At 44.8% G+C, this 26641-nt stretch overlaps 1 protein-coding gene across 1 annotated transcript in view; it reads right to left on the bottom strand.

Moving 5' to 3' along the window:
• LOC148442063 (cholesterol 24-hydroxylase-like) overlaps positions 1-26385 on the bottom strand; it is a 50242-nt gene extending 23857 nt beyond the window's left edge. The window contains exons 1-10 of the mRNA XM_088464305.1: positions 26176-26385; positions 16210-16287; positions 14116-14197; positions 11885-11955; positions 9055-9141; positions 4557-4695; positions 2387-2497; positions 1932-2088; positions 617-679; positions 452-524 (exon numbers count right to left, since the gene is read on the bottom strand). Coding sequence (XP_088320431.1) covers positions 452-524; positions 617-679; positions 1932-2088; positions 2387-2497; positions 4557-4695; positions 9055-9141; positions 11885-11955; positions 14116-14197; positions 16210-16287; positions 26176-26312 — 998 coding nt within the window. The 5' untranslated portion in view covers positions 26313-26385. The remainder of the gene's footprint in view (positions 1-451; positions 525-616; positions 680-1931; positions 2089-2386; positions 2498-4556; positions 4696-9054; positions 9142-11884; positions 11956-14115; positions 14198-16209; positions 16288-26175) is intronic.
• Positions 26386-26641: the final 256 nt, after the last annotated feature.

The raw sequence follows: 26641 nt of genomic DNA, 5'->3' as shown, positions 1-26641 counted from the left end.
ATATCGTGCCATTGCTGGGTAGACACATCGTCTAGTGTGTGCCCAGCTTAAGCCCCAAGGTCTCCATACATACAGAAAAGTAGAAGAACTGTATCATTTTGTGAGGGAAAATCAGAATGAATTGTAATACTTAGCAGGTGGGAGACTGGTCTTTATCATTATGCTGTCATGGTGATGGGCCTATTTTCATGTAGAGGCCTGGAGCCCACCCACCCCATTATCAATCTGACCATGATTCCACATGGAAGCATATTTATCTTGTACTGTTGCAATACCTCTTCTGTTACCCAACAACCTACATGAGCCTTATTGTTGCAAAAACTGAAATTTTGTACGGGCAATAGTGCATGTCTCCCTTTCACAAATATGCCAGTGTGTGTGGTCGGGGAGATATAAAGATACAGACACTGCACTATAAAAGGTGGTTTTCCCTGCATGAGACTGAACTCACTTTGACAATACATCAGGGTTCCGCGCTAATTCCATCACCGCGAATGATAACTGATTGGCTGTCGTTTCTTGGCCTGAAAGATACACCATCGGTAAACCAGGGACAGATCTCTGGGGTGGAAGTGCTTATTCGTTTTCTGGGTTGTAGAAAAAAATAATTACTGACCCGCAATGAAGAAAGTGACAAAGTTGTCTATTAAATTCTCCATATTGCAGCCATCTTCTAGCTCTGCAAAGACACCGCAAAGGACAGGAGATGAGGCGAATACTGTATTGTGTATTACACTGGCTGGCATATTAGTACAAGACCAGAACGGTCTTAGCTCAGGCTGACATATTCTATTTATTACCAAAGTGTCTGCGTATTACACAGCGCTTTATAGAGAATATTTAATCATTTGCGTCAGTCCTTGGCCTGTCCCATAAGAGATGACAGTCTATATTCCCTACACCGCACACACACACACTCTCTCTCTAGGATTAGGTAGAGATGTACTAAGCCTTGAAGAGAGATAAAGTACCAATCAATCAGCTCCTGTCATTTTACAAACATCATTAGTATCGGAACGTACACCAGCCCCATGCTGGGTACAGCAGATCTGTCAGAAACCGGCTTCCCTTCCCCGTACGATACACACCACCGACACTCCCACATGCCAGGGCGGTTACAGTACGTGCGATCACATGGTCATGCCGTCTGTCATTATATTCTTTTGAGAATGCTTACACCGCTTTATAGGGTGGTGCTTCTGTGTCTTACATCACTCAGGGCTTGTGTGACTGACTTACATAACAGCAGCTATGTACAGTTATACACTGGTGTACGACCACTGATGCCAAGGTGACCAGTTACTGCTTTTGGTTAATAGTTGAACTTTAGGTCTCAAATAAAATACCTTTTTTGCGCTGCCCAACAGCTGTGGGGTAACTATAGCTATTTATGATGAAGAAGGAGAATACGTAAAAAGTTTAGTAAAGCCGTAGCGGAAAAATCAGAATAACAATGAACAGCATACTTTACCTTTAATGCTTCATGTCTAAAAATGCTATATTTCAGCGGGTTACTATAGATGTTCCTGGAAGTATGTGGAGATTCTCCGCTATCCCTAGTTTTTGCAATGAGAATCTCTGCAACTATACTTATCAGTCCCCATCTCGCAGAGGGAAAAGCAATAAAAATGTTCTATTCCTTGAATAAAGACATCTAGGTAACATCTAAAGTTTTATTTATTTTTAAATATTTTTCTTTTTTTTTTTAAAAATAGTAACGGAACCGAATTCTAAATGATGTATTCTTTAAGTTTTACTACAAATATTTGGACCTGGTCCAACAAAGCTGTGAGATAACTCTTCCCAGTATAGCCAGAGCGGCTGAGTACCTCTCAGTTGGGCGGTGTGGTCACCCCCCCACGATTCAGTTTCTAGTCCCTTTAAGCCTCCTACCCTAACAAGAAGCCCAGAAGTAGTATGTATTAACGTACCTGCCCCTTTGAGGATCTGCGTCAGGATGTCTGTTGGGATGTCGTCTCCATCCTGCATTGCCTTCATCCTTTTATCAATGCACTTCCTGCCGGTTTCCCTGAGGAGCCTGATATTATCTTGAACGTCTCTAATAAAGGTCCACTTCCTGGGATTAAACTATAAGGAGCACGTACAGTAGCTGTTATATTCAGTAGTCCTAGCGACACCCTGCCCTCTATCCTGTGTTGAACCCAGAAATCCCTCTATCGCAAAGGAAAGCTATTACTGGGAGAGCTGTCCTTTGCGATTTTAGTCACATTTCTAGGTACATACTGGCGCTGTTATCGTTGGCATGTAGCCGATAATAGGCGCTGCATAGTACATCCCACCCATGGAAAGAGAAAGGACATAAACCCACTTCAGAAACTTCCCCAATAATAATATCATTGATAAAAACATTCAATGTGATACAAACCCTTGACATAGGGTTCCTCGTTTCCACCATACCACTCATCACCAAAGAAATAGCGCGAGGAAACGGTGTCTGATCGTCGCGGAGTGAATTTAGCTCCATCCCAAAGGCGACCTACACACAGTATAACACGAGATGGATAGCACACATTATTAATAAAGGTTTCCACTACCATGTCTGTCTTCACCAATTAACAATTGTGCAAAGTGAGTGACAGGCTCAAGTCAGTGTTTGGGGAGCGGTAATAGGGGGTGGTTGGAAAAACACAGACGTAACGGGACTGATTTCCGGGTGAGCTCTAGTGAAGCCTTTACAAGTTAATTTTCAGGCAACATAATGTTATTCGGTGCAATCACCAAGTGCATAAAGCAGAGAGAGAGAGAGAGACTGGGGGGAGGGGGGGGGGGGGGGAGAGAGAGAAAAAAAAAAAAAAAAAACTAGGAACCGCTCTCCTAGGTGACTGATTTTTTTAAACTTTCTGATCAAATCCATTCTGGAAGATCCAATTGTGATGTATGGGGCTGTATAGTATATTTTTGTGGTGTATGGGGCTGTATAGTATATTTTTGTGATGTATGGGGCTGTATAGTATATTTTTGTGATGTATGGGGCTGTATAGTATATTTTTGTGATGTATGGGGCTGTATAGTATATTTTTGTGATGTATGGGGCTGTATAGTATATTTTTGTGATGTATGGGGCTGTATAGTATATTTTTTGTAAGTGTTTTGTCCAACTGCACAATACTTATACAGGTTTTGTATCAGTCAGTTTCTGGTTTAGATGGAGACACACTGGAGAACGCAATGGGGATACGTTGCATTTTGGGGGTGTTATAGGTCAGTGGCAAACGCAGGATTTCTAGAGGGGGGTTTCCAAATGCTTGATTTTAGAGTGAGTGTGGCCAGTCCATGAAGAGGGTAGAATTAGTACTTATCCAGCTTTAATATGCATCATACAAAGTATATTGTGTCATAATTCCAGCATATACAGAACCAGCAATCACAATAAGCCATTAGATGTGGCAGTAGGACCATCCTGCCTGAGCTGACTGTTTGTATTTTAGATGTGGGCAGGGCTGCCATCAGGGGGGGGACTGCCGGTACTGGAGTACCGGACCCGGATACTCGGGGGGCCCGCCCGGCGCCTGCAACATACTGCCTGCCCGCTACAACCTCCTGGCTGTAAGTGACAGGCCTGGCTGCATCCTCTACTGTACCCCCGGCCCCGCCGCTGTCGCACATTAGACACAGATTACTTGTGAGCCACCTCACCCAGCCCGGCCCGGCAGTCGTCCTCCTGCTCCGCCTCCCACCTTCCTTGATTGGCCAAACGGCAGTGTGCCTACTGTTGTCAATAAAGTTTCTCTAATACCCCTGAAGCTTGTGCGCGCAACGACACGCCGCGTCGCTGAATGACAGAGGAGCTGCAGAGGACAAGTGGTGTGAGGACTGAGGACCCGCCCGGAGCATGAACAGTGACAAAAGTATGGAGCGAGCGAGGTAAGGTAAGTTAAAGTGTGTGTGTACCCTGACTTAACTAAAACATGCAGAGTATAGATATATATATATATATATATATATATACATACATACATACACACACACACACACACATACTGTGTGTATGTATATATATATATATATATATATATATATATTGTGTATAGGTAAGGTAGCGGTAAAGAGGGGTTGTGGGAAGTGGTGGGGGTTTGTGAAGGTTGAGGGGGGCCCTGCCTGTTGTGACAGTCCCGGGCCCCACAATTTCTAATGGCAGCCCTGGATGTGGGCACCATTCCAGAGTATTAGAGCAAGTCAGGGGGTCTGGGAGCAGAAGAATAACCTAGCACTGCCCTGGACATATATGTACATATGGGCTCTATAGCAGCATATCCCTAACAGTGCATGTTTTCCAGATCTCCTAGTTGGTACACAGGTTATTTATTACTGACTGATACATGTTAAAAGTTGCACAGGTGGTGATAATTATTTCATTTATGATACTGTGAAGAACATGCAGCACTAGTAAAATTCTATTACATTACTATTTCTATTGTGGTCATGGTGTGGGCTGGGGAGGGAGGGTTTCCAGGCAGATGGAAACCCCCCCTGCATTTGCCTATGTAGGTATATTCACCAGAAGAATAATACCCCATGGATTATATCAGGGTCACCTTAGCAATTACGTCCAGCGTGACGCCACTCAGCATCTGGTGCATCCCAACCTGACATCTCCCATCTGCCACATCATCCAGCTTCCCCACCAGGTCCTCCGCCTTCTCATTAAAGGTCCCCATTAGGCCAATCAGGTAGCTGGAAAGGAAGATGTGACATATATAAAACACGAGTGATGCTCATAGATGTAAACCACCTCCAGATTTCTATATAAACAGTTAATGCTGTTATCACTTATACAGTCAGGTGCATAAATATTGGGACATTGACAGAGTTTTCATATTTTGGCCTCTATTCACCACCACCATGGCTTTGAAATGAAACAAACAAGATGTGCTTTAACTGCAGACTTTCAGATTTCATTTGAGGGTAATTACATCCAAATCAGGTGAACGGTGTAGGAATTACAACGATTTCTATATGTGCCTTCCACTTTTTAAGGGGCCAAAAGTAATGGGACAAACTAAACAATTTCCCTGGTGAAGAAAAACCCCTTCACAACAGTTGGCCAAATCAAGAACACTCTCCAGGAGGTAGGTGTATATGTGTCAAAGTCAACAATCAAGAGAAGACTTCACAAGAGTGAATATAGAGGGTTCACCACAAGATGTAAAACATTGGTGAGCCTCAAAAACAGAAAGACCAGATTAGAGTTTGCCAAACAACATCTAAAAAAACCATTACAGTTCTGGAACAACATCCTATGGACAAATGAGACAAAGATCAACTTGTACCAGAGTGATGGGAAGAGAAGAGTATGGAGAAGGAAAGGAACTGCTCATGATCCAAAACATACCACCTCATCAGTGAAGCATGGTGGTGGTAGTGTCATGGCGTGGGCAGGTATGGCTGCCAATGGAACTGGTTCCCTTGTATTTATTGAAGATGTGACTGCTGACAAAAGCAGCAGAATGAATTCTGAAGTGTTTCGGACAATATTATATGCTCATATTCAGTCAAATGCTTCAGAACTCATTGGACGGCGCTTCACAGTGCAGATGGACAATGACCCGAAGCATACTGCAAAAGCAACCAAAGAGTTTTTTAAGGCTAAAAAGTGGAATGTTATGCAATGGCCAAGTCAATCCCCTGACCTGAATCCGATTGAGCATGCATTTCACTTGATGAAGACAAAACTGAAGGGAAAATGCCCCAAGAACAAGCAGGAACTGAAGACATTTGCAGTAGAGGCCTGGCAGAGCATCACCAGGGATGAAACCCAGCGTCTGGTGATGTCTATGCGTTCCAGACTTCTGGCTGTAATTACCTGCAAAGGATTTGCAACAAAGTATTAAAAAGTGAAAGTTAGATTTAGGATTGTTTAGTTTGTCCCATTACTTTTGGCCCCTTAAAAAGTGGGAGGCACATATAGAAACCGTTGTAATTCCTACACCGTTCACCTGATTTGGATGTAATTACCCTCAAATTAAATCTGAAAGTCTGCAGCTAAAGCACATCTTGTTTGTTTCATTTCAAAGCCATTGTGGTGGTGAATAGAGGCCAAAATATGAAAATTCGGTCAATGTCCCAATATTTAGGCACCTGACTGTAATAGGTAAACTCTGCATTATAGTATGTGTATTATAACAAGGAATAACTGCTCCCCCTTCAATAAATTATTGCAGGTATTAGAAGTTACCTTGGATTTCCATTGCAGCTAGGCATATGGTCTCATAACTCCTTGGAGACGTAAATCTACATTATAGGCGGGATGTATTAATGCCACAAATGCAGTCAAACCTCAAAAAAAAAATGCAGTTTTCGGAGGATTGCTGCAATCAACATATGCAATAAAAGGGGTCCTTCAGCCGATATCACAGATATACGCTGCTGCCCGCCGACACTGCAGTATCCATAGAATTCTATGGGGCTGTGGTCTGTCAGTATTTACCAAGCTCCAGAAAAGCGAGACTTTCCTGAGCTTATGCCCGATAGGAGACACCATCTATAGATGTCATTGCCTATAGGCTCCCTTCTGTGCAATTCCCCTGAGAGGAGTCTGAAGGATCCCTCTCCCCATGGCTTGCAAATGCGCAGGCCGATGGCTGTGTATAAGCAATAGGACTCCCGGAAATACTCGCAAGCAAAGGACAGTTCAGAATTATTATTGCATAGGACAGCCCTTATTGGAATTATTATTGCATAGGGCAGCGCTACTCGGAATTATTATTGCATAGAACAGCTGTTATTGGAAGTATTATTGCATAGGAAAGCTCGGAAGAACAGATGTGAATTGAAGGGGAGGCAATCGGGAAGCCGACTGCCTAAATACTGTCAGCCGGCTTCCCGATCGTAGGGATGCCGGGCGCCGCGAGCGGACAGCCGCTGGGGGGGGGAGGGTTAGGTTTAGGGCTCCCGGGGGGGACTTAGGGTTAGGCACCCCCCCGGGAGGGTTAGGGATAGGCTAGGGGGAGGGAGGGATAGGGTTAGGCACCCCCGGGGGGGACTTAGGGTTAGGCACCCCCCCGGGGGACTTAGGTTTAGGCAGCGGGGAAGGGGGTGGTTAGGGTTAGGCACTTAGAGGGCGGATTAGGGTTAGGCACTTGGGGGGGAAGTTAGGGTTAGGCACCCCTAAGGAGGGTTAGGGTTAGGGGGGTTAGGTTAGGTTAGTAAATACTTACCTATCCACGATCGGGATTTCCAGCGCTGTCGGGCTTCCGCTGCGTCGCACTCTGCTCCTGTCGGGCTGCCGCTGACGGGAATCGAACCGCCGGCCGTATTTCATACCAATTCCGAACTGCCCAATTAGACCAGCGCAAGCTCAGTAGAGGCTTCCGCCCAACTCGTTTTGGGCGCAAAAGGGAGGCCTTTGGCAGAATCGGGTTGGCAGGCATTCCCAGGCTCCCCCTCACCTAAGGGCCCTGTAGCAGCCACACTTCCTTAGTCACCCTATTCTGCAAAAGAAGCAAAAACACCCGCACAGATTCAAAATCTAAATGGTTCTTTCCTATTCTATTCTATTTTTTATAATTTAATTATCTTGATAGGGAGGTGCACTCAGGAATAAATTGATATACACCAAAAAAAGAAGAAAAATTGAACCAAAGTATTTCTATGTGAGGAACTCGGGAACCTCAAATGATATTATTACCCGGCAAACCTCCAGTCATTAGGGAATCTGACCAATTGTTAACATATAACCTTTAATAATTATTTTTATTTAACAATGCCAGCGAAATATTAAAAACAAAAGACAAGAATGTGACTCAAACAGTGAAAGTGAAATCAAAATAAATATGATGCTTTCAAGACTCTTAGCTGTAAATATTAGCTCCTCAATATTTCATTCGAATTACACATGAAACAAATATCAATTCAGATGTAATATATCACAGTGTTTTGTTATATGTAATACTCTTATAGAGGGGCCTCTATTAAGATTCAAACGATCTTAGGAAACAGTGACTTCGGTGATAATAGTACTCGATTAATCACAATATTGTTGGTCGTGGCTATTTGTAAGTCAGAAAATGACAGTGTTAAATCCATTGGTTTATCTATATACTATTCCAATGACACAATGAATAACATGATAGGATCCATTTTCATTTTATTTATTATAATTCTCTTTTGATTCCCTAAACAAATGTATACTGGAATAGTTGCATTACATTTACATATGATTAGCAATGTCATGAATATCATCTAGTATATTTGTATTTATGGAATATCACAAACATACTCTGCTATTACCGTACTTATCATATAGGGTTGTGAAACACCTCACTATTAGAATGTATCTGACATGCTAATTCAGTCAGATATTACATCACTGTCACGGTCTGTGCGATCAGATACACTTGTTTTTTAAATAAACACGTCCTTGATATAGGAATCTCAACATCTTGTTAATAAAGGGCCTTGGATGTTCATTTGTTATTGTAGCAATTGCTACTTGTTATGTTGAAACAAAGAATCTATTTTTATAAATATGTAACATCAGCTCCTTTTGGTAATCAGGATTGTCCCACACTCCAATCATGCAGCTTTGTGAGTATAACTATCAGAATAGATTCACTGTCTAAAGTGGATTCATATAGTCACAAGAGCTAATCCTGATATTTCATTCAGATATTAGTAACAGTAGCCACACATACATTGCTCCTGCGATTAATGACATTTAGTCATTGTTATGATTCATGTGTTTAAACATATTAAAAGACGGAGAGAGTCTGAGCAATCACATTAAATGCGCTGTCTCCCTGACGCGCGTTTCGCTTAATCAGCTAAGAGTCTTGAAAGCATCTTATTTATTTTTATTTAACTTTCACTGTTTGTGTCACATTCTTGTCTTTTGTTTTTAATATTTCGTTGGCATTATTTTTGTTTAACATTTATTAAAGGTTATATTTTAACAATTGGTCAGATTCCCTAATGACTGGAGGTGTGCTGGTTAATAATATCATTTGAGGTTCATGAGTGCCCCACATAGGAATGCTTCCTATTCTGCCACAACTGAAGCCGGATTGTAACTGCTGCCTAACGTCTTGCACTCACGTCCTGCTGAATGCCGGGTCCATAATCCTCCTCTGTTTGTGCCAGTGATCATAATCCAGATCCGTCACTAATCCTTTTCCCAAGAATCTGGAATCCAGGAATAAAAGTGACACAGGTGTAAAATGCAAGTTGCAATAAAACATGGACCTTTTCTTTTTATTAGTATAAAAGATGTTGTAGGTAAAAAAGAGAAGCCGATTATTAGACACGGGCAGATTCTGCATGTACAGAACAATATAACAGTATACAGATTTGTTATGCTCTCACATCCTGGGGTGAAACAGCAAAGGAACTTATATACTCTTTCCATCCAACAAGGTTACCCTGATGTTGACTGATATATTAATATTCTATTGTAGCAGATAATCACTGCCAGGATATCACACTACAGCTATTGCCTCAGACACCAAAAAATTGAAATAGTGTAAGACATAGGCCCGTATTCAATTTGAGGCGAAAAGTCTGGACTTCTCGTCTCACAGACTTTTCGCCTACTTCGCCTGTCTTGCAGGCGGAAAAGTATCGCGTGCGTGCCCGCTTATCCCCATATTCAATTTCTTAGGACGCGAAAACGGGACCCGCCGAAACTGAAACAGGCGAAAAGTCCTGTCAATTTTCGGGAAATCATCCTGGCACCCCCCTAAAGATGTCCAGACATGGGGGATCACTATGGGTACCCCCGATTTGGCCTGCTGAAGGGAAGTCGGGTTTTTAAATAGCCGCGACAGGTGCATAAACGCGGCTTTGAAGAAGTGGTGAAGAATAGCATTTAGCAATTTTTTGGGGGAAAAATAACTATGGTCATCAAATTTGGGGTACATGAAAATGGGTACAAGCATATTTTTAAGTCCCTAAAATTATTTTTCTAAATTCTTCAAAAATGCACCTGCCGCTATCACCCGCAATGAAGAAAACACCTGCCGAATACTTGGCAACCCCTCTGGAATCAATTTCGCTACTTTAGAAATTTGTCCCCCATTTTTTTTTAACCCCCAAAATTAAACTTCATTTTTTGGGGTGTCCCGAATTTTTTTTTTACTTTTTTTTGACACACATTACTTTTAAGGGACATTCCCAGTGGGGTTTAGGGGTGCAGGCTTAAAAAAAAATAGCCTGCACCCCTAAACCCCAATTCTGCACTTTTACCCGTCACCTATTCTGTGGAGAAAACTTATCCCCGTTTTTTTACAAAGACTTTTCACACCAGCAAAAAAGTCTTTGAAATTGAATACAGGGATAATTGAAACAGGTGAAAATGACGTCATCGGCGATAATTTATAGCTGATAATGGGTTTTCACCTCAAATTGAACTGCCTTAGGGGCAGATGTAGCAAACCTTGGAAATAGATTAAATGGAGAGAGATAAAGTACCAATCAGCATCTAACTGCCATCTTACCGGCTGTGTTTGAAAAATAAAAGTTAGGAGCTGATTGGTCTTTACTTTCTCTCTCGCCACGCTTTGATACATCTTCCTAAGGTAGCAGAAGTTTTGTTGGCTGAACTAATAGTCCCAGCAGGGCAGCCTACAAATACACTAGACCAGTGGTTCTCAAACCTTGGTCCTCAGGACCCCACACAGGTCACGTTTTCCAGGTCACCCAGCAGGTGCACAGGTGTGCTCATTACTCACTGACACATTTTAAAAGTTCCATAGGTGGAGCTCATTATTTCACTTGTGATTCTGTGAGGAGACCTGGAAAACATGCACTGTTTGGGGTCCTGAGGACTGAGTTTGAGAAACTGTGCACTAGACACTTGTGATATCACTGAGGCAGAGCAGTTGAGATAATTATCCTTGTCCTTTACCAATAACTATTTTTTTTTTAATTTAGGGGGAGATGTACTAAGCCTTGGAGGGTGATAACATGGATAAAGATAAAGTACCAACCAATCACCTCCTAACGGTCATTTTTCAAACACAGCCTATAACATGACAGTTAGGAGCTGATTGTCTGGTACTTTATCGCCGTTTACTTTATCTCCATCCAAGGCTTATTTAACAGACCCTCGGATCTCACTTGAAGTGGGCATGGCTTGGGCCCTCCGCTGACTGCGGTTAGGATGATCTGGGGCCTTGTACAATTTTTCCTGACTCTCCAATCGGAGATGTTGCCGGGTGTATGTAGTAAAGAGGACTTTTCTGTTGAACAAACTAAGAAAAATGCTTTCACTAATACTTTTTTTTGGTGTAACTTGGCTTATCATTTTTCTTATCAATATTATATATTTTTGTAACATAAAAGTTTAATGACAGAAAGATCTTAACAGAATCGGTATGAAATGCCGGCTGTCGGGATGCCTTCCGTCACAATACCGACAGCGGCATCCCGATGGTTGGTGTTCCGACAAGGGCCGGGTAAGTATACTTACCCTCCCCCCCTTTCTCCCCCCCTAACCCTCCCTTCTTGTAGCCTAACTCTAACCCTGCCCATCCCAGACCCTATTCCCCCCCCACCCCCTGCTTCGTGCCTAAACCTAATTCTCCCACCATAGTACCTAACCCTAATCTCCCCGATGGTGCCTAACCGTCCCTCTAGGGGTGCCTATCCCTAACCCCCCACCCCCTCCAAACCTAACCCCGCTACGCTCCCTGAACCTAACCCTCCCCCGCGGACAAAGCTAAGGGCGGCCCAGACTTACCTCGTTCGGCTTGGCGTTCCGGCGTTGGTATTAAGATAGGCGTAGGTATTTCGATGCCTATCTTAATTCCCTTGTCGGGCTTTGGATGTCAGTATTGAGACCGGCGGCATTGCAGCTGGCGGTCTCATAACTACATCCCATCTTAACAAGCCAGGATTTATATACATTTGTAAACCCTTTATACTGTACCTTACTCCAAACATGGTGCTAATACGCTCATAGAAACGGTCTTTGGTGTATTTTGGCGACATCAAGAATTCCTGTGAAATAAATAAATTAAAGTTTGTACAGTGCACGATGAGAGACCAAAGTATTTGTGGGTGGGAATTATGCAATCATTTGTAACATCATTAGAATTAGATTTACTGGACATAAAGATGATAGGATAAACATGTGACCAGTACAGTTACAATTTCATAACATAGCATGGAAGATTTCTAAATAAGATTCTGGAAGAACACACACACTGTACATAGAGAAAACTATACTGTACTGTATACTGTGACAGCTAAACACACAGCGCCACCTACTGTCCATTCAGTGTAGCTTCTTAAATACAACTAGGTAAATTTAGGTATCGGCTAGGGCATCATATGTTTTACCGCCAGACCCATGCCCGGCGGTTGGAATCCCGACAGCGGCATCCCGGCAGAGGAGGAAATCCCGATCGTCAAAGGTAAGTATATGCTAACCTATTTCTACCCCCTAACCCTCCCTTACGGGTGCCTAACCCTAACCTTCCCCCCAGTGCCTAAACCTAACCCCCCCTTCCCCGCTGCCTAAACCTAAGTCCCCCGGGGGGTGCCCAACCCTTTGTCCCCCCCAGGGGTGCCAAACGCTAACCCTCCCTTCCCCTAGCCTAAACCTAACCTCCCGGGGGGGTGCCTAACCCTAAGTCCCCCCCGGGAACCCTAAACCTAACCCTCCCCCCCCCCCCCGCGGCTATCCGCACTCGGCGTCCCTTCGATCGGGATGCCGGGCTCCCGGCGTATGTCTAATGACAGGCGTCGGCATATCGACGCCTGTCTTTAGACCCTTGCCGGGATATGACAGTCGGGAAAACCGCACTTGGTACCGCACTTTCGCCCTCACTCGGGCATGGTACCGCACTTTCGCCCTCACTCGGCGTCACGTCCGGGTCCTTTAGCTGAAGGGGATCTGGACACAACCAATAAATTTACTAAAGTTTGATTTCAATCGATGTTGTGGTTCTTGGGATAAATCACACATTTATTAACAAACTATTTTTTATTTATTTTTTATCTTTTTTTAAAGTGTTAGTAAATGTGTGACTTAGCCCAAGAACCACAACATCGATTTATGCGATTGATTAAAATCGACCTTTAGTAAATTGTTGCTGTACTCCGAAATCCCTTCCACCATGGGTCAATGGCTCAAAGTCCACATACAGTTGTGCTAGCACTGAGAGAAGGGGGGCCTAGCTGTCAGTCCTGGTCTTTGAGGTCCTTACTTGTGACTGGCTTCTTACCAAGGACCACTCACTATATTTGATAACATGTTGCTAAAGAAAAAGGGATTCACCCCTTCTCCTGATTAGCTAAATGTCTGTCAGCCTAGGGCAAGATGGCTGCTGGGTGCACAATCAGTGAGGACATGGGCCCAATCATGGTGATGGTGTATTTATGTAATATGGGGACTATTAATGTAATGCAGTGGGGCTATTCATGTTATGCGGGGACTATAAATGTAGTTTGGGAGCTGGTGGTGCTATTGAAACAAAATGGTAGGTATTAATGGAATGGCATGGGAATTATTCCTGTAATGTAACAGCAGGTGGGATTAATATGGGCACTCCTTTTTTAAAATGCGATGGCTAGTAATTTAACTGACTAATTGGGGGGGGGCTCATTTATTAATTGTGGGTGTTGTTGATGTTCTGTTGGCAGAGGTTAGGGGGAAGGAAAAGACCTACAGTTTTCATTTGTTGCTCAGATTTTCATGAGGTGAATACTATACCTTTTTTTTACCCAAAGAGGGCCCCAACCTTAGTGGGGGACACACACACTTAGGGTTAGACACCCCACCCCCCGGAACGGACACTTAGGGTTAGGCACCCCCGGGGGGAGATCAGGGTTAGGCACTCCCCCCGGGAGGTTTAGGCTGCCGGGAAGGGGTGTTAGGTTTAGGCACCTGGGGGGGGAGGTAGGGTTAGTAATAGTAAAAAATACTCACCTGTCGGGATCTTCTGTTGCAGGTCTTCCGGCGTCGGGATTTGAACCGCCAGACGCTTTCATACCGATCCCGTCACTCCATAGTGCCGATGGCATCCTCAGTGCTTCCTTCTCCAACTCCTTGTTACTTTTTCTCCCCACCGTGGTAATAGTGAGAGGGGGCACCCAAGTACATAAAACGCCCCTGAGATATATACCCATTCTATTTATATGTGTATAGGCACCTACCTTCACTCCTTCAGGACTAATAACTAGCACCAGCACACTGTGCAGTCCATTAATGCGGATCACTGGACCGTACTTCTCCACCCTAGAAAATAAATGCTGAGCGTTATTGATAGGTCAAAAGAAGAGAAAATACATGTGGCTTTATGTGACCCTCCTAATAATAACGTGTAAGTGTGCTTTAGTCCCAAGCAAGCCCTCCCTGGCAGTACATGCTGAGACTTGCAGTTCCACAATGGCTAGGGAGCCAAGGGTTGAATATAAATGTTACAGGCAAATTATTATTCAATTTTAGAAAAACACCAAAATGCGTTGTAGAGCATAAACGCTATGGTTGCTGTGGATGCGATATTGCTTTCTGATCTGACAGGTTTTATAAATTTTCTCCCGTCCATGTTTATAGTGAAGAAGACACAGAGTGTATATAGGAAAATTTGGGGATCCACCGCCCCATTGTCCAGCTGTTACCTGCTGCTTACATAGGGCTAGGGAGCAGTGAATGATCTCGTGATCACTTTGCGGCCTTAAGTAAGGGTGCGTACACACTAGATGATTTTTTGTAATGATTTGCCCGATTCCAATGCTTCGGAACGACAAATCGTACAAATAGTCTAGTGTGTACGCACTCTGTCGTGCGGTGCGCACTCCCGTGGGGCCATCAGCCGTATTGTCAGGTCGGCCCTACATGCAGGCCAACCTGACCATGCGGCTGATGAATCCATGCAACAGGATGCGTCAGGGGCTGACATATCGGGTGGTCGGGTACCAGATTGTCTAGTGTGTACCGGCCGCCTGATATGTTGGCCCATCGGCGGGGGGGGGTTTGCCGGTCGCATCGCTGGGTACACACAGTTTAATGTGTTCCCAGCATAGCACTTTGGGTTAATCACTACTCAGCCATCATGCCCTTTCTTAGTAAATCTGTATATATAAGTAGAACTACAATGAATTATATTATATTACTCACCAGGGACGTGCAGTCAGGGGAGGCAGAAGAAACAGATCAATGATGAAAATAATAATACAAAAGAAGATACTTATAAGTATCTGCTTTATTTTATTCCACTGTCAAGAATCAATAAATCCTGAGTTGTTCATATACAGGTGAATGTATTTCTAGTTATTGTGCTGTTGGGTGTGACTATTCCTGTGCTGTAACTTCTGTGGAGATACTGGGGAATGTATATTATTATGCAACCTGCCAACTGAATGGTGGATGTAATGTGCCTCTCTCGGGTCCCTGAGTATCTGATACTAGCCAGCGCCTCACCAGCCACTGACCTCACCGCACGCCATCGTTACTCACTACAACCGGTCAGCCCACGCACCACATAAATGATATTTACAACACTTAGGGCATTGTTCAGTCACTTCTATCTGCAGAACCATCGTATAGATCTCTGCACTGACATTTGATTCAGAGCCGGACGCTATTTGCGCTTGCTCGTTCAGAAAAAGGGGCCGGATATTTAAATAGAGCGCTCGCTCTTTGCGGTCTGTTGACGCCTCTATGTCTGAACGAGCGAACGAAACAAGCGCTCGCTATTTTTAAAAAAACGCCCCCTGGCCGCTCGCATCCTACGTCATCTCCACTATTTATTAGATTAATCGAGTACATCGAAAGGCGTATGAACTGCTCGCAGTGCTTGTGGTAGCATTTTCCTACCGCAATCATGCGAACAGTTCAGGATAAAAGACACCCAACTGACGTGGCCGATGACGCCGCTTTGTTAATTATGCACACCCTTAAAACGCCCGTTTTGACCGTTTGGCACGCCTGCGTTTGGATCTCCACTCGTTTTCAAGCACCTTCCCCTGTTACCACCCACAAACGCCTCATCCTGTCACTCAAATTACCAGGCATTCGCTATTTTGCGAGCACACAATTTCCGACCGCAATGACTGGTTCGCGCATGCGTATTACAACCCATACGCATGCGCAGTTGTGCGAACATCGCTCGGAGCGAACGAGCGGCCGCTTACGAGCGGCTCTGAATCAGGCCCACAGTGTGCTCCGACCCTTGGAGCCGGTCCTGCAGTAGCAGTTTTACTCTCTCTGTCAGTTGTACATGATAGTGTGATCCAGTGATAACGTACCACTCCAGGAATTTATCGTAGATAACCATATCAGTCTTCATTATCTTAATTATTGTAGGCGAGTGTCCAAACAGAAAGCTGCAAAATAAATCAAAATATAGATATTAATAATGTTTTTTTTCTTTATTGTGATATTGAGCAATGAAAGCAAAGTAACTATATACATTTATCATGCGCTGAACGCAGGGAGACCTCTAATCCAAGCCCAGATCTTTCAGTTGCCATAGAATTTAGTCATCACATGGTCCCTTATGATTGACAGCAGATCTTAGGTTAGGTGTGAAATCAGTTTTCCAGGATTCCATTCTTATGCTATGGCGTTCTCGGTGGCCTGATTTACTACGGACGCTAATGTGATCGCAGCTGCGATTCTGCACGGAGTTCTGCTGCATAATTATGCTATCACATGCCGGCATAGAGACACCCACTACTCACATCCGTAATACCTTGCAGTCCTGCGTATACATCAGTAACATCGGCCCCTTACGCACAATTACAGCAGCCCTGACCTGTCTCAGAAATTGCTCGCCTCGTTGTATGCAGCGACTACTCAAGCTGCGTATGCCGTCGCAGTGGCTAATTTATGCACTCCCAAACAACAGCGTTCAAATGGACAGGCACGCCTGCGTTTCTCCAACCACTCCCCCGTCACCACCCCCAAACACTGACTACCTGTCACTCACTCTGCGATGGATTCCTATCTGCGTAGGTGATCGCAGTACTAACCCCCTGCAATGCACATGCAGCATGCACCATCAGTCGATCTGCGTGCGCTGTTACAGCTGTGATCCGTAATGAATCAGGCCCTCAGTTTTCAGTGAATCTTGGTTCTATGGCCCCCGATTCAGAGCTCTATGCTATTGCATTCTCAATTGCATTCGCGCTTGCAGTGTATTTGCAAAAATATGCTAATGCCTGCTAACAGACTGCCTGACACAGTGCGCTACACACTGCACAAATGTTGCCACACCCTCTTCCCCTATCTATGTGTGCAGATCCTCCGGGGGGCGAGAACACACCACCATTGAGGCCACATCGGAAGAAAGTCCTGGGCAGTGCAGATTCCAGGTCAACTGTTTTTCTGAGACTGTGGTTCTGCTATTGGGAAAGCTGCCGTGAGCACAGATACGCCCTTGGAAGGGATCCGGTCAATATCTCTGCAAAGGGGATGCCGCCACTTAGAACACCAACGCCAGAATCCCAAGACCTGACAGAATCCTGGCACCAGTATCCCAAAGGTAAGTAGTGGGGTTAGGGAGAGGGTTAGAGTTAGGCACTAAGGGGGGAGGGTTAGGTTTAGTGTGCTGGGAAGAATAGGCATTGGGGAAGGGAAGGGCAGGTTTAGGCACCGGGGAGGGAGGGGCAGAGGTAGGAGAAGGGTTAGGATACCTACCGATAGGTGATGATATCCTAACTCTGTTGGGATGCCAGTGTTGGGTTTCGACCACTGGGATGCCGAGCACCGGCATCCCATACCCAACCCCCTTGGAACTCCTATAACACACCCATGGGCCGGTCTCCTTTTGCAAACACTTTTGCCCACCTCCCTGACTTCACCCAGGAACGCTCATGGTCTGCTCAGGACCTTGCCATCACGGAGACATTGTGAATGCCATCCCATTAATTGCTTGTGCACAGTGGGAATTTGCTGCTGCACATGAAAAAGCCGTGTAATCGTAGTTGGCCAGGTTTTTTGCTACTGTGCATGTGTCCAAATGTCTAAAAAGTCAAATGGGACGTGTCACGGCTGCCGACACTTGAGACTCCTGGGAGGAGGCAGGCCTACTAGGCACAATAAACTGGGGTGACTTTAGGAATTACCTTTTCATGAAATCTCGATAGCATAAAGTAAAAGTAAATAGAATTTATTCACAGGAGAAATATAATGGCAACATCTCACATAAAGTCTCAACAACACAGAGGTTCACATAAGCAATAATGAGTATAGGAGAAAACCCCCCATATAGTCTTTAACACAGAAGAGCGAATATGGTAAGGAACCCCGAGTCCAGTATGATGCTAACACCTCAGGATGGTATAGAGGAGCTTCACCAGGGTGGAACCCTGTAGTGATGGAGATCCGGAGCAGAGTGAGCCCTGTGATGCGGTGAAAGACGGAGCAGGGTTGAGCCCTGTGATGCGGTGAAAGACGGAGCAGGGTTGAGCCCTGTGATGCTATGAGGTCGGAGCAGGGTTGAGCCCTGTGATGCTATGAGGTCGGAGCAGGGTTGAGCCCTGTGATGCGGTGAGGTCGGAGCAGGGTTGAGCCCTGTGATGCGATGAGATCAGAGCAGGGTTGAGCCCTGTGAAGCGGTGTGGTCAGAGCAGGGTTGAGCCCTGTGATGTAACTAGATCCGGAGCGGGGTTGAGCCCCGTGATGAAATGAAAGTTGAAGCAGGGTTGAGCCCTGTGAAGTGGTGTGGTTTCCGGAACAGGGTTGAGCCCTTCGGTGTAACTAGAATCTGGAGTGGGGTTGAGCCCCACGATGCAATGAAGGTTGAAGCAGGGTTGAGCCCTGTGAAGCGGTGTGGTTTCCGGAACAGGTTTGAGCCCTGCGGTGTGACTAGGATCCGGAACGGGGTTGAGCCCCGCAATGCGGTGATGAAAACTGTAATGGTGCAGTTGACAACTGTAACGAAGATGGATACGATGTCCACAGGAGTGAGAAGCAACAGGCAAAGTAAATAGTGCAGCAAAAGGGGAGACCACAGTGATGGAGCAGTAAGCAATACTTAGGCACTGGCTATGCTGAGCTCTGTAGTGTGGCTGTAACTGGCATCAGAAGTTTAGCTGGAACATGAGCGGAGATGTCGCAAAGTCCACAGCAACCCACAGGCACAGCAGGGATCTGGCAGGAGTCCAAGAAAGACCTGAACGTTGCACAGACACTGAGACACAGTTAGTAACAGGCTTTATACTAGAGGTCTGTGATCCATAGGAAGTTCAGAACATGTGACCCAAATGGAATCAGGTTAGAAATAATGAGCAATCTAGGAATCCCACAACCTGACACCTTGGAAACAGATGATCACTTTAACTCACTATCCCCTGTATGTGAAGAATGCCAGCAAGCAGGATAGCTACTCCAACGACCACAAAGGAACTTTGGAAAAAGTAATCTTTATGTACTGAAATAGTCGCAGTCCTGACAGAACGTGTCCCTACGGCGGTCGCCGGAATGTTTGCCTGCCTTTCCGGGGGGCCGGGAGTGGCACCAGAATTTCCGGAGGCTCCTGGCCAAATCGGGAGGGTAGGCAAGTATGTTGCAGGGCATGCTGGGACTTGTAGATCTACAACAGCTGGGAGACCCACAGGTTGCTTAGCTCTGCTTTATGACAAGCGAGTGCTTGAATGAGCGCAAGCAAGCTTAAACCCTTAAGGAGGGTGTGGTTGCATACAATCACACAGGAGAAAATAGGGTTAAGTTTTATTTTAGGGAATAGCCTATAGCAGTGGTTCTCAAACTCGGTCCTCAGGACCCCACACAGGTCACGTTTTCCAGGTCACCCAGCAGGTGCACAGGTGTGTTCATTACTCACTGACACATTTTAAAAGATCCACAGGTGGAGCTAATTTCACTTGTGATTCTGTCAGGAGACCTGCAAAACATGCACCGTTTGAGGTCCCGAGGACCGAGTTTGAGAACCTGTGGCCTATAGGATCAGTTAGGGGCGGGTTTAGGGTGGGGTGGCAGACATTTTGTGGCTTAGAGTAAATAGGTGCTGCCTCTTTTTCATCAATCCCCTCCCGCTCACCCCAATGATTGGCTATTTTTTCTTTTTCTTTGGCTGGATGGGTTTGTCATCCTCTAAGCAGTGGGAAAGAACGACAGTCCAGTGGGCATTGCGCGGCCGTATTTGAGGTGCGCTCTCCATACCAATATATTAATTTAGTCTGCGCTTCCTTACTGGGGGGCAGGGGCACTGGCTGGCTCCATTATAGTGTATTGGTGGGAGAGTTGGAGCCTGATCATTTTTATTGGTAACGGGTAATTGGCTCAGTTACCCAAATGTCGTGGGCATTACTTTGGGCTTAAGACGTAATGTCACTGAGCAGCTGGCCGGTCTTTCTTGCTGCCACCATACTGAATTTCATTGTTAAATTTTAATAAAGTGGTTGACCAATTTAAAGGCATTTCTCACTATTTACGTTTCGTTATTTTAGTTAAATAAAGAACGACCTATGAACTTATTTCATTAAGTGTGAGGGTAGTGCAACCTCACATCTGCTGATAGGGAGTTTATAAATATATAGCGCAGAGCCGGGCTGCCTGTAGGTAAAGCTGTCAAATAAGGCTGCATAATTGCAATAGCTGAAGCATTTCAGGTTTAGCAGCTGCTGTAACTAGGAGGACGAGTTTTCCAAACACAATACAAGGTCTAGAGTTCACTTGCATAGGCAAACGTGGTCTACACCTGAAGGTTACCTTCTGTATAGACATTTACATGTGCAGATATCCCTGTCAGTCTGACATTCACCCACAATGCTTCAGGATGAGAGGTTCTCTAGAGAACAAATCTTACACACCGCCTCTGCCTTTATCCTCATTACCCTGCATGGCAGTGCTCCTCACAGTGGGTCAGTTCAGAGTTGCACACAAGTTGTCCACAATTACACTTACAATGCTAAAATGCAGATATTTGCCCGTATGCAGAGTTGCTTGCATCTATGCAGGGGCATATTAAGAGAGGAGGGAGCCCCCACTTCACCATCCAGGGCCCCCTCCACCCTCCCAGGCTGCAGTCAGCAAACTGACTCCGGGCGCTAGTGCGTGCCCAAAGTCTACTTCGCATGCACAGGTTATTGAGAAAATAGCGCAGCAGCCATTTTCCCGGTGATTTCCTACTGCACATAACACTGGGACAACGGGCGCCGGGGCCATATTCCAGGCATTTTGTGCAGCTTCACTCCGTTGGACTTTGGAGAGGTAAGTAAAAAAAAAAAAAAAAAAGGATGGGTGCAGGGTGTGCAATGCCAACAGTAATGCATCCCGAGACCATTCATGTGTGGGGTTGCTTCTCAGCCAAGGGAGTGGGCTCACTCACAATTTTGCCTAAGAACACAGCCATGAATAAAGAATGGTACCAAAACATCCTCCAAGAGCAACTTCTCCCAACCATCCAGGAACATTTTGGTGAGGAACAATGCCTCTTCCAGCATGATGGAGCACCTTGCCATAAGGCAAAAGTGATAACTAAGTGGCTTGGGGAACAAAACATCCAAATTTTGGGTCCATGGCCAGGCAACTCCCCAGACCTTAATCCCATTGATTACTTGGGGTCAATCCTCAAGAGGCGGGTGGACAACATAAACCCACAAATTCTGACAAACTCCAAGCATTGATTAGGCAAGAATGGCCGGCCATCAGTCAGTATGTGGCCCAGAAGTTGACTCACAGCATGCCAGGGCGAATTCAGAGGTTTTGAAAAAGAAGGGTCAACACTGCAAATATTCACTCTTAGCACAAACTTAATGTAACTGTCAATAAAAGCCTGTGACACTTATGTAATGCTGTAATGTTACTTCAGTATACCATAGTAACATCTGACACTTATGTCATGCTGTAATGTTACCTCAGTATACCACAGTAACATCTGACACTTATGTAATGCTGTAATGTTACCTCAGTATACCATAGTAACATCTGATACTTATGTAATGCTGTAATGTTACCTCAGTATACCATAGTAACATCTGACACTTATGTAATGCTGTAATGTTACCTCAGTATACAATAGTAACATCTGACACTTACGAAATGCTGTAATGTTACCTCAGTATACCATAGTAACATCTGACACTTATGTAATGCTGTAATGTTACCTCAGTATACCATAGTAACATCTGACAAAAAGGTCTAAACACACTGAAGCCGCAAATTTTGTGAAAACCAATACTGGGTTACCCGATCTATAATCCAGCTTTACCCATAATTTTATGTGTATAACAAGAACTCGCTGATCATACATCGTTTTTTGTATTTTTTTTTTATATATCTCTTTATATATAAAAGATAGGAGGGACAGGAAAATAAAAAAAGAAAATGACATACAGCAAGGGGAATGTATTAACATAAAAAAAAAAAAAAAATTACCAACCAATTAGTTCCCAACTATAATTTTTTTTTAATCACCCCCTCAGAAACTATAATGTGCGATACACAAAGAAAAGACGTCAAAATACCTTGTTTTTGTTTTTTTTTCGGACAAAAATAATAATAATTAGGGTGCAGTAACCAGTAACATCTGGCAAATACAATAATGGATATAAAATAAGAGAAAGTGAGTTGGGAGTGGGGAAGGGGGGACACAAGGCAGCGGAGTCAAAATATCAAAAGTAAAAACAATTTTAATAGAGTGGAGAAGGGTAACACTCGGTTCTGATATTCTAAGATAAGGGTCAAACCAGGTATGGAAGGGGCCTATTAAAGTGAGAATACAGAGAGGTCCATACTTCATGAAATTTTGGGAATTTTGTCATGGAGAGCAGTGATATACTCCATGGAAGCAGTGTAACAAATTCTATTGATTAGTGAAGGAATAGGAGGCGCATTAGGGTGTTTCCAATTAGTGGAAATCAGGATTTTACCAGCATTAAACACATGACCACATAGTTTGTTATAGGGTTTAGAAGTGTCAGGAAATGATTTACATAAGACATGTAATGGACCTTTATTAGGTGCAAAGCTGAAGATACTGCCCAACAATGATAAAACATCATCCCAATATGTAGAAATCAGTGGACAGTCCCACCATATGTGTAAGTAGGAGCCTTTATGTCCACACAGCAAAGGTCTAAATGTCAGTGGGTAGATAGAATGAAGTTTTTCAGGGACCATATACCATCTAGTATCAAGCATTATCCTTAAGGCTGGTATTAATGGAGGTCAGAGAAACCATCTGTGGAATATCTGACCACTCTTCATCATCCAGATTCCTCCCCAGGTCAGTCTCCCATGCTAGCTTGAATGGTTCTTTGAACTCGGGGGAGGGGGGGGGCCTTGCCAATAGGGAATATATAATAGAAACAGCACCTTTATGACCAGGGTTATAAGTGCAGAGATGCTCAAATCAACCCTGAAGAGACGTGACTTACCGTCACCACCCACAAACGGCACTTCCTGTCAATCATTCTGCGATGGGTCTGCGTAGTCACTGCAGTCAGTCCTGATCGCAATGACTAGATCGCACACACTCACTGCGATGCATACGCATTATAGTGTATAAACCTAGCTGGATAGATGTGTATATTTATTAAGATTATACTTATATTCCAACACAATATATGGAAATCTAATAAGGCAGGAAAGAGGTTACATCCTCATGTAAAGAGAGTGGGCTGACTGCATAATGATAAGAAAAGTATGATAGCTACATTTGTTGCAAAAGTATCTTATATAAGATAATTTTGTATCCAGAATTTGGACGCTAGTTATCCACAGACAATAAGAGAATGTGTGTGTATAAATACAAATCCATATAATTCTTATCTACCTATGTGTTCTTTACATTGGCAAATGTTCTGTTCCTTTAATTAAGATTAGGGACTTAAATTTAGATCTAGAATAAGAAGATTTATACAGGCACGCTGTGTATTTTAATATACACTTACACATTTAATTGCACTTTTTTCACTTACTTTATTCTGTCACATATATTTCGCTATTTTAAATTCAATTTATATTAAATATGATTTAATAAAAGTTATGTTTTAAATTACAGTGTACCATATACAGATCCTCCTCTCTCTCCTTTGTTAAGCTCTCCCAGCACAGCACAGATCACAGCACCCTTCTCCCAGCACAGCACAGATCACAGCACCCTTCTCCCAGCACAGCACAGATCACAGCACCCTTCTCCCAGCACAGATCACAGCACCCTTCTCCCAGCACAGATCACAGCACCCTTCTCCCAGCACAGCACAGATCACAGCACCCTTCTCCCAGCACAGCACAGATCACAGCACCCTTCTCCCAGCACAGCACAAATCACAGCACCCTTCTCCCAGCACAGCACAGATCACAGCACCCTTCTCCCAGCACAGCACAGATCACAGCACCCTTCTCCCAGCACAGCACAGATCACAGCACCTTTCTCCCAGCACAGGACAAATCACAGCACCCTTCTCCCAGCACAGCACAGATCACAGCACCCTTCTCCCAGCACAGCACAGATCACAGCACCCTTCTCCCAGCACAGCACAGATCACAGCACCCTTCTCCCATCACAGCACAGATCACAGTACCCTTCTCCCAGCACATCACCCATCACCCTGGCCCTCACCCAGCACAGCGCCCTCTCTCCCAGCACAGCATGGTGTTAGCACCCCTCACCTGACCCAGCACCCCTATCCCAGCACAGCACCCGTCTCCGAGCAGTGAGGACCAGAGCACCCCGGCTCTCTCCCAGTTCCATACTTACTTTACTTGAGTGCAGAGGCTGCAGCCGGCAGAGCTGCCCTACTCCAGGTACCCACTTTTCCTGGCTCATGGTGGCAGGCCGCGTCTAAGTGCATGCTGCTCCAGCGCTAACCACTAGACACCTTCCATGTGCCCCACCCACACAAACCGCCGATGCCCTCTCAATGTCAACTGCTGCTCGGCCCTATCAGAGCTATCAGCTGAGCTTGAACTGTGGACGCTGCACTTTGGCAATAACAGCTGCCATCCAGCAACAGGTGCCTCTCTCATGCCTGCCCAGTGGCAAATGCAGGATTTTTAGAGGGGGGTTTCCAGATGCTTGATTTTAGAGTGAGTGTGGCCAGTCCATGAAGAGGGTAGAATTATCCAGCTTTAATATGCATCATACAAAGTATATCGTGTGTCATAATTCCAGCATATCCAAGACCAGCGATCACAGTAAGCCATTAAATTTGGCAGTAGGTCCATCCTGCCTGAGCTGAATGTTTTTATTTCAGAAGCATTGGATCAAGTCTGGGAGTCTGGGGGTGCAGCAGAAGAGCCTAGCACTGCCCTGGACATATATTTACATATTGGTCTTCTTATGCACTGAATAGTGTATTATACTGTATTAATAATTTACCCTATTGATGGTCTGTAGCATTGCACCCCTAACAGTGCATGTTTTCCAGATCTCCTATTTGGTGCACAGGTGTATTTAATACTGGCTGACACATTAAAAGATCAACAAGGGGTGCTATTTATTTCATTTGTCATTCTGAGAAGAACATTCAGTAAAATTCTATTATATTACAATTTCTACTGTGGTTATGGGCTGGGGAGGGGGGTTTCCAGGCAACCGGAAACCCCCCCTGCGTTTGCCTATGCTGCCCCAAACCTCCACCGGCCCTAGGTGGGCTTGGACGCCTCTAGGCATTTGCTTAGTTGCCTATGCCTAGGGCCTGCTCTGCATTAACCTTATACCCAGATTATGTACCATGCAAGGCTACTTCAGTCTCCAAGTTGGGGAGTGAGGTCAAGAGAGAGGAGAGGGTCAGCAATACACATTCCGCAAACACTGACAATTTGTATTCCTTATTCCAGAGATACCTTAGATATCCGGATTTTCCCGAATCTTGGCCGCCAGGGGTTCGATGCTTATGACGTAGAGTAAAGGGGAAAGGGGACAGCAATGTCTGGTGCCGTTACTTATTTTGAATGTTGGAGACAGAAGCCTATGAGTTGATACAGTCATAGTCGGGTTAAAATACAACACTCGGACTGCCTGCAAGAAACCACCACAAAAACCATACGTCTGTAACACCTGAAACATAAAGGGCCAGGACAGCCTATCAAAGGCTTTCTCTGCGTCCAATGATCAGATTAAAACACCTGCACTATTGTTATTGGATGATCAAGAAAGTGAACTAGTTCTGCTCACTGTAATGTGGTAGAGCTAGCTATAGATTACTGATATCACATCTAGGGACATACAGTACTTCAGCCAGATCTATAACAGGCTCCTCAGCACAGGACGCTAATCCCAAAGAATGCAGAGGGTCCTTTACCTGTCTCTGGGGGGTCCGGGGATGTGGTCATACTTCATATGGATGTAGTGTATGTATCCGCAGAACAGGAGGAAACAGATGACAGCCAGAGCCAGGAGCAGAACAGCAGCTTGAGCTACAAGACCCCACAGCTCCATAGTGACTTCTTGTACAGTGGACGTCAGGGTACCATATATTTGGTCTGCGTGTGACACTTACTGTACAGCTGGGCTGGCACAGAGCACAATAGCAGCTGACTTCCCTCCGCCCCGCAGCAGGGAGAGGGAGGAGGTGTGTTCTTCACATTCCTGGTATTGGGCCCTATACAATACAGTGAGATGATGCACAATAGCTCAGTGTATGTTACATTTGAGAGGAGCTGAGCAGCAGTGAAGCCCCCACCCTGCATTACAGCCAAAGGCAGCGACAACATGATGTGTTGCAGGATAAGATGTTACAATGAAGATTAATGGGTGCAGATCATGTA

The sequence above is a fragment of the Taudactylus pleione genome, unplaced genomic scaffold, assembly GCF_031769625.1.
Source record: "Taudactylus pleione unplaced genomic scaffold, aTauple2 ptg001628l, whole genome shotgun sequence".
NCBI classification, from domain to species: domain Eukaryota; kingdom Metazoa; phylum Chordata; class Amphibia; order Anura; family Myobatrachidae; genus Taudactylus; species Taudactylus pleione.
This window is presented reverse-complemented; position numbering and strand designations above follow the sequence as displayed.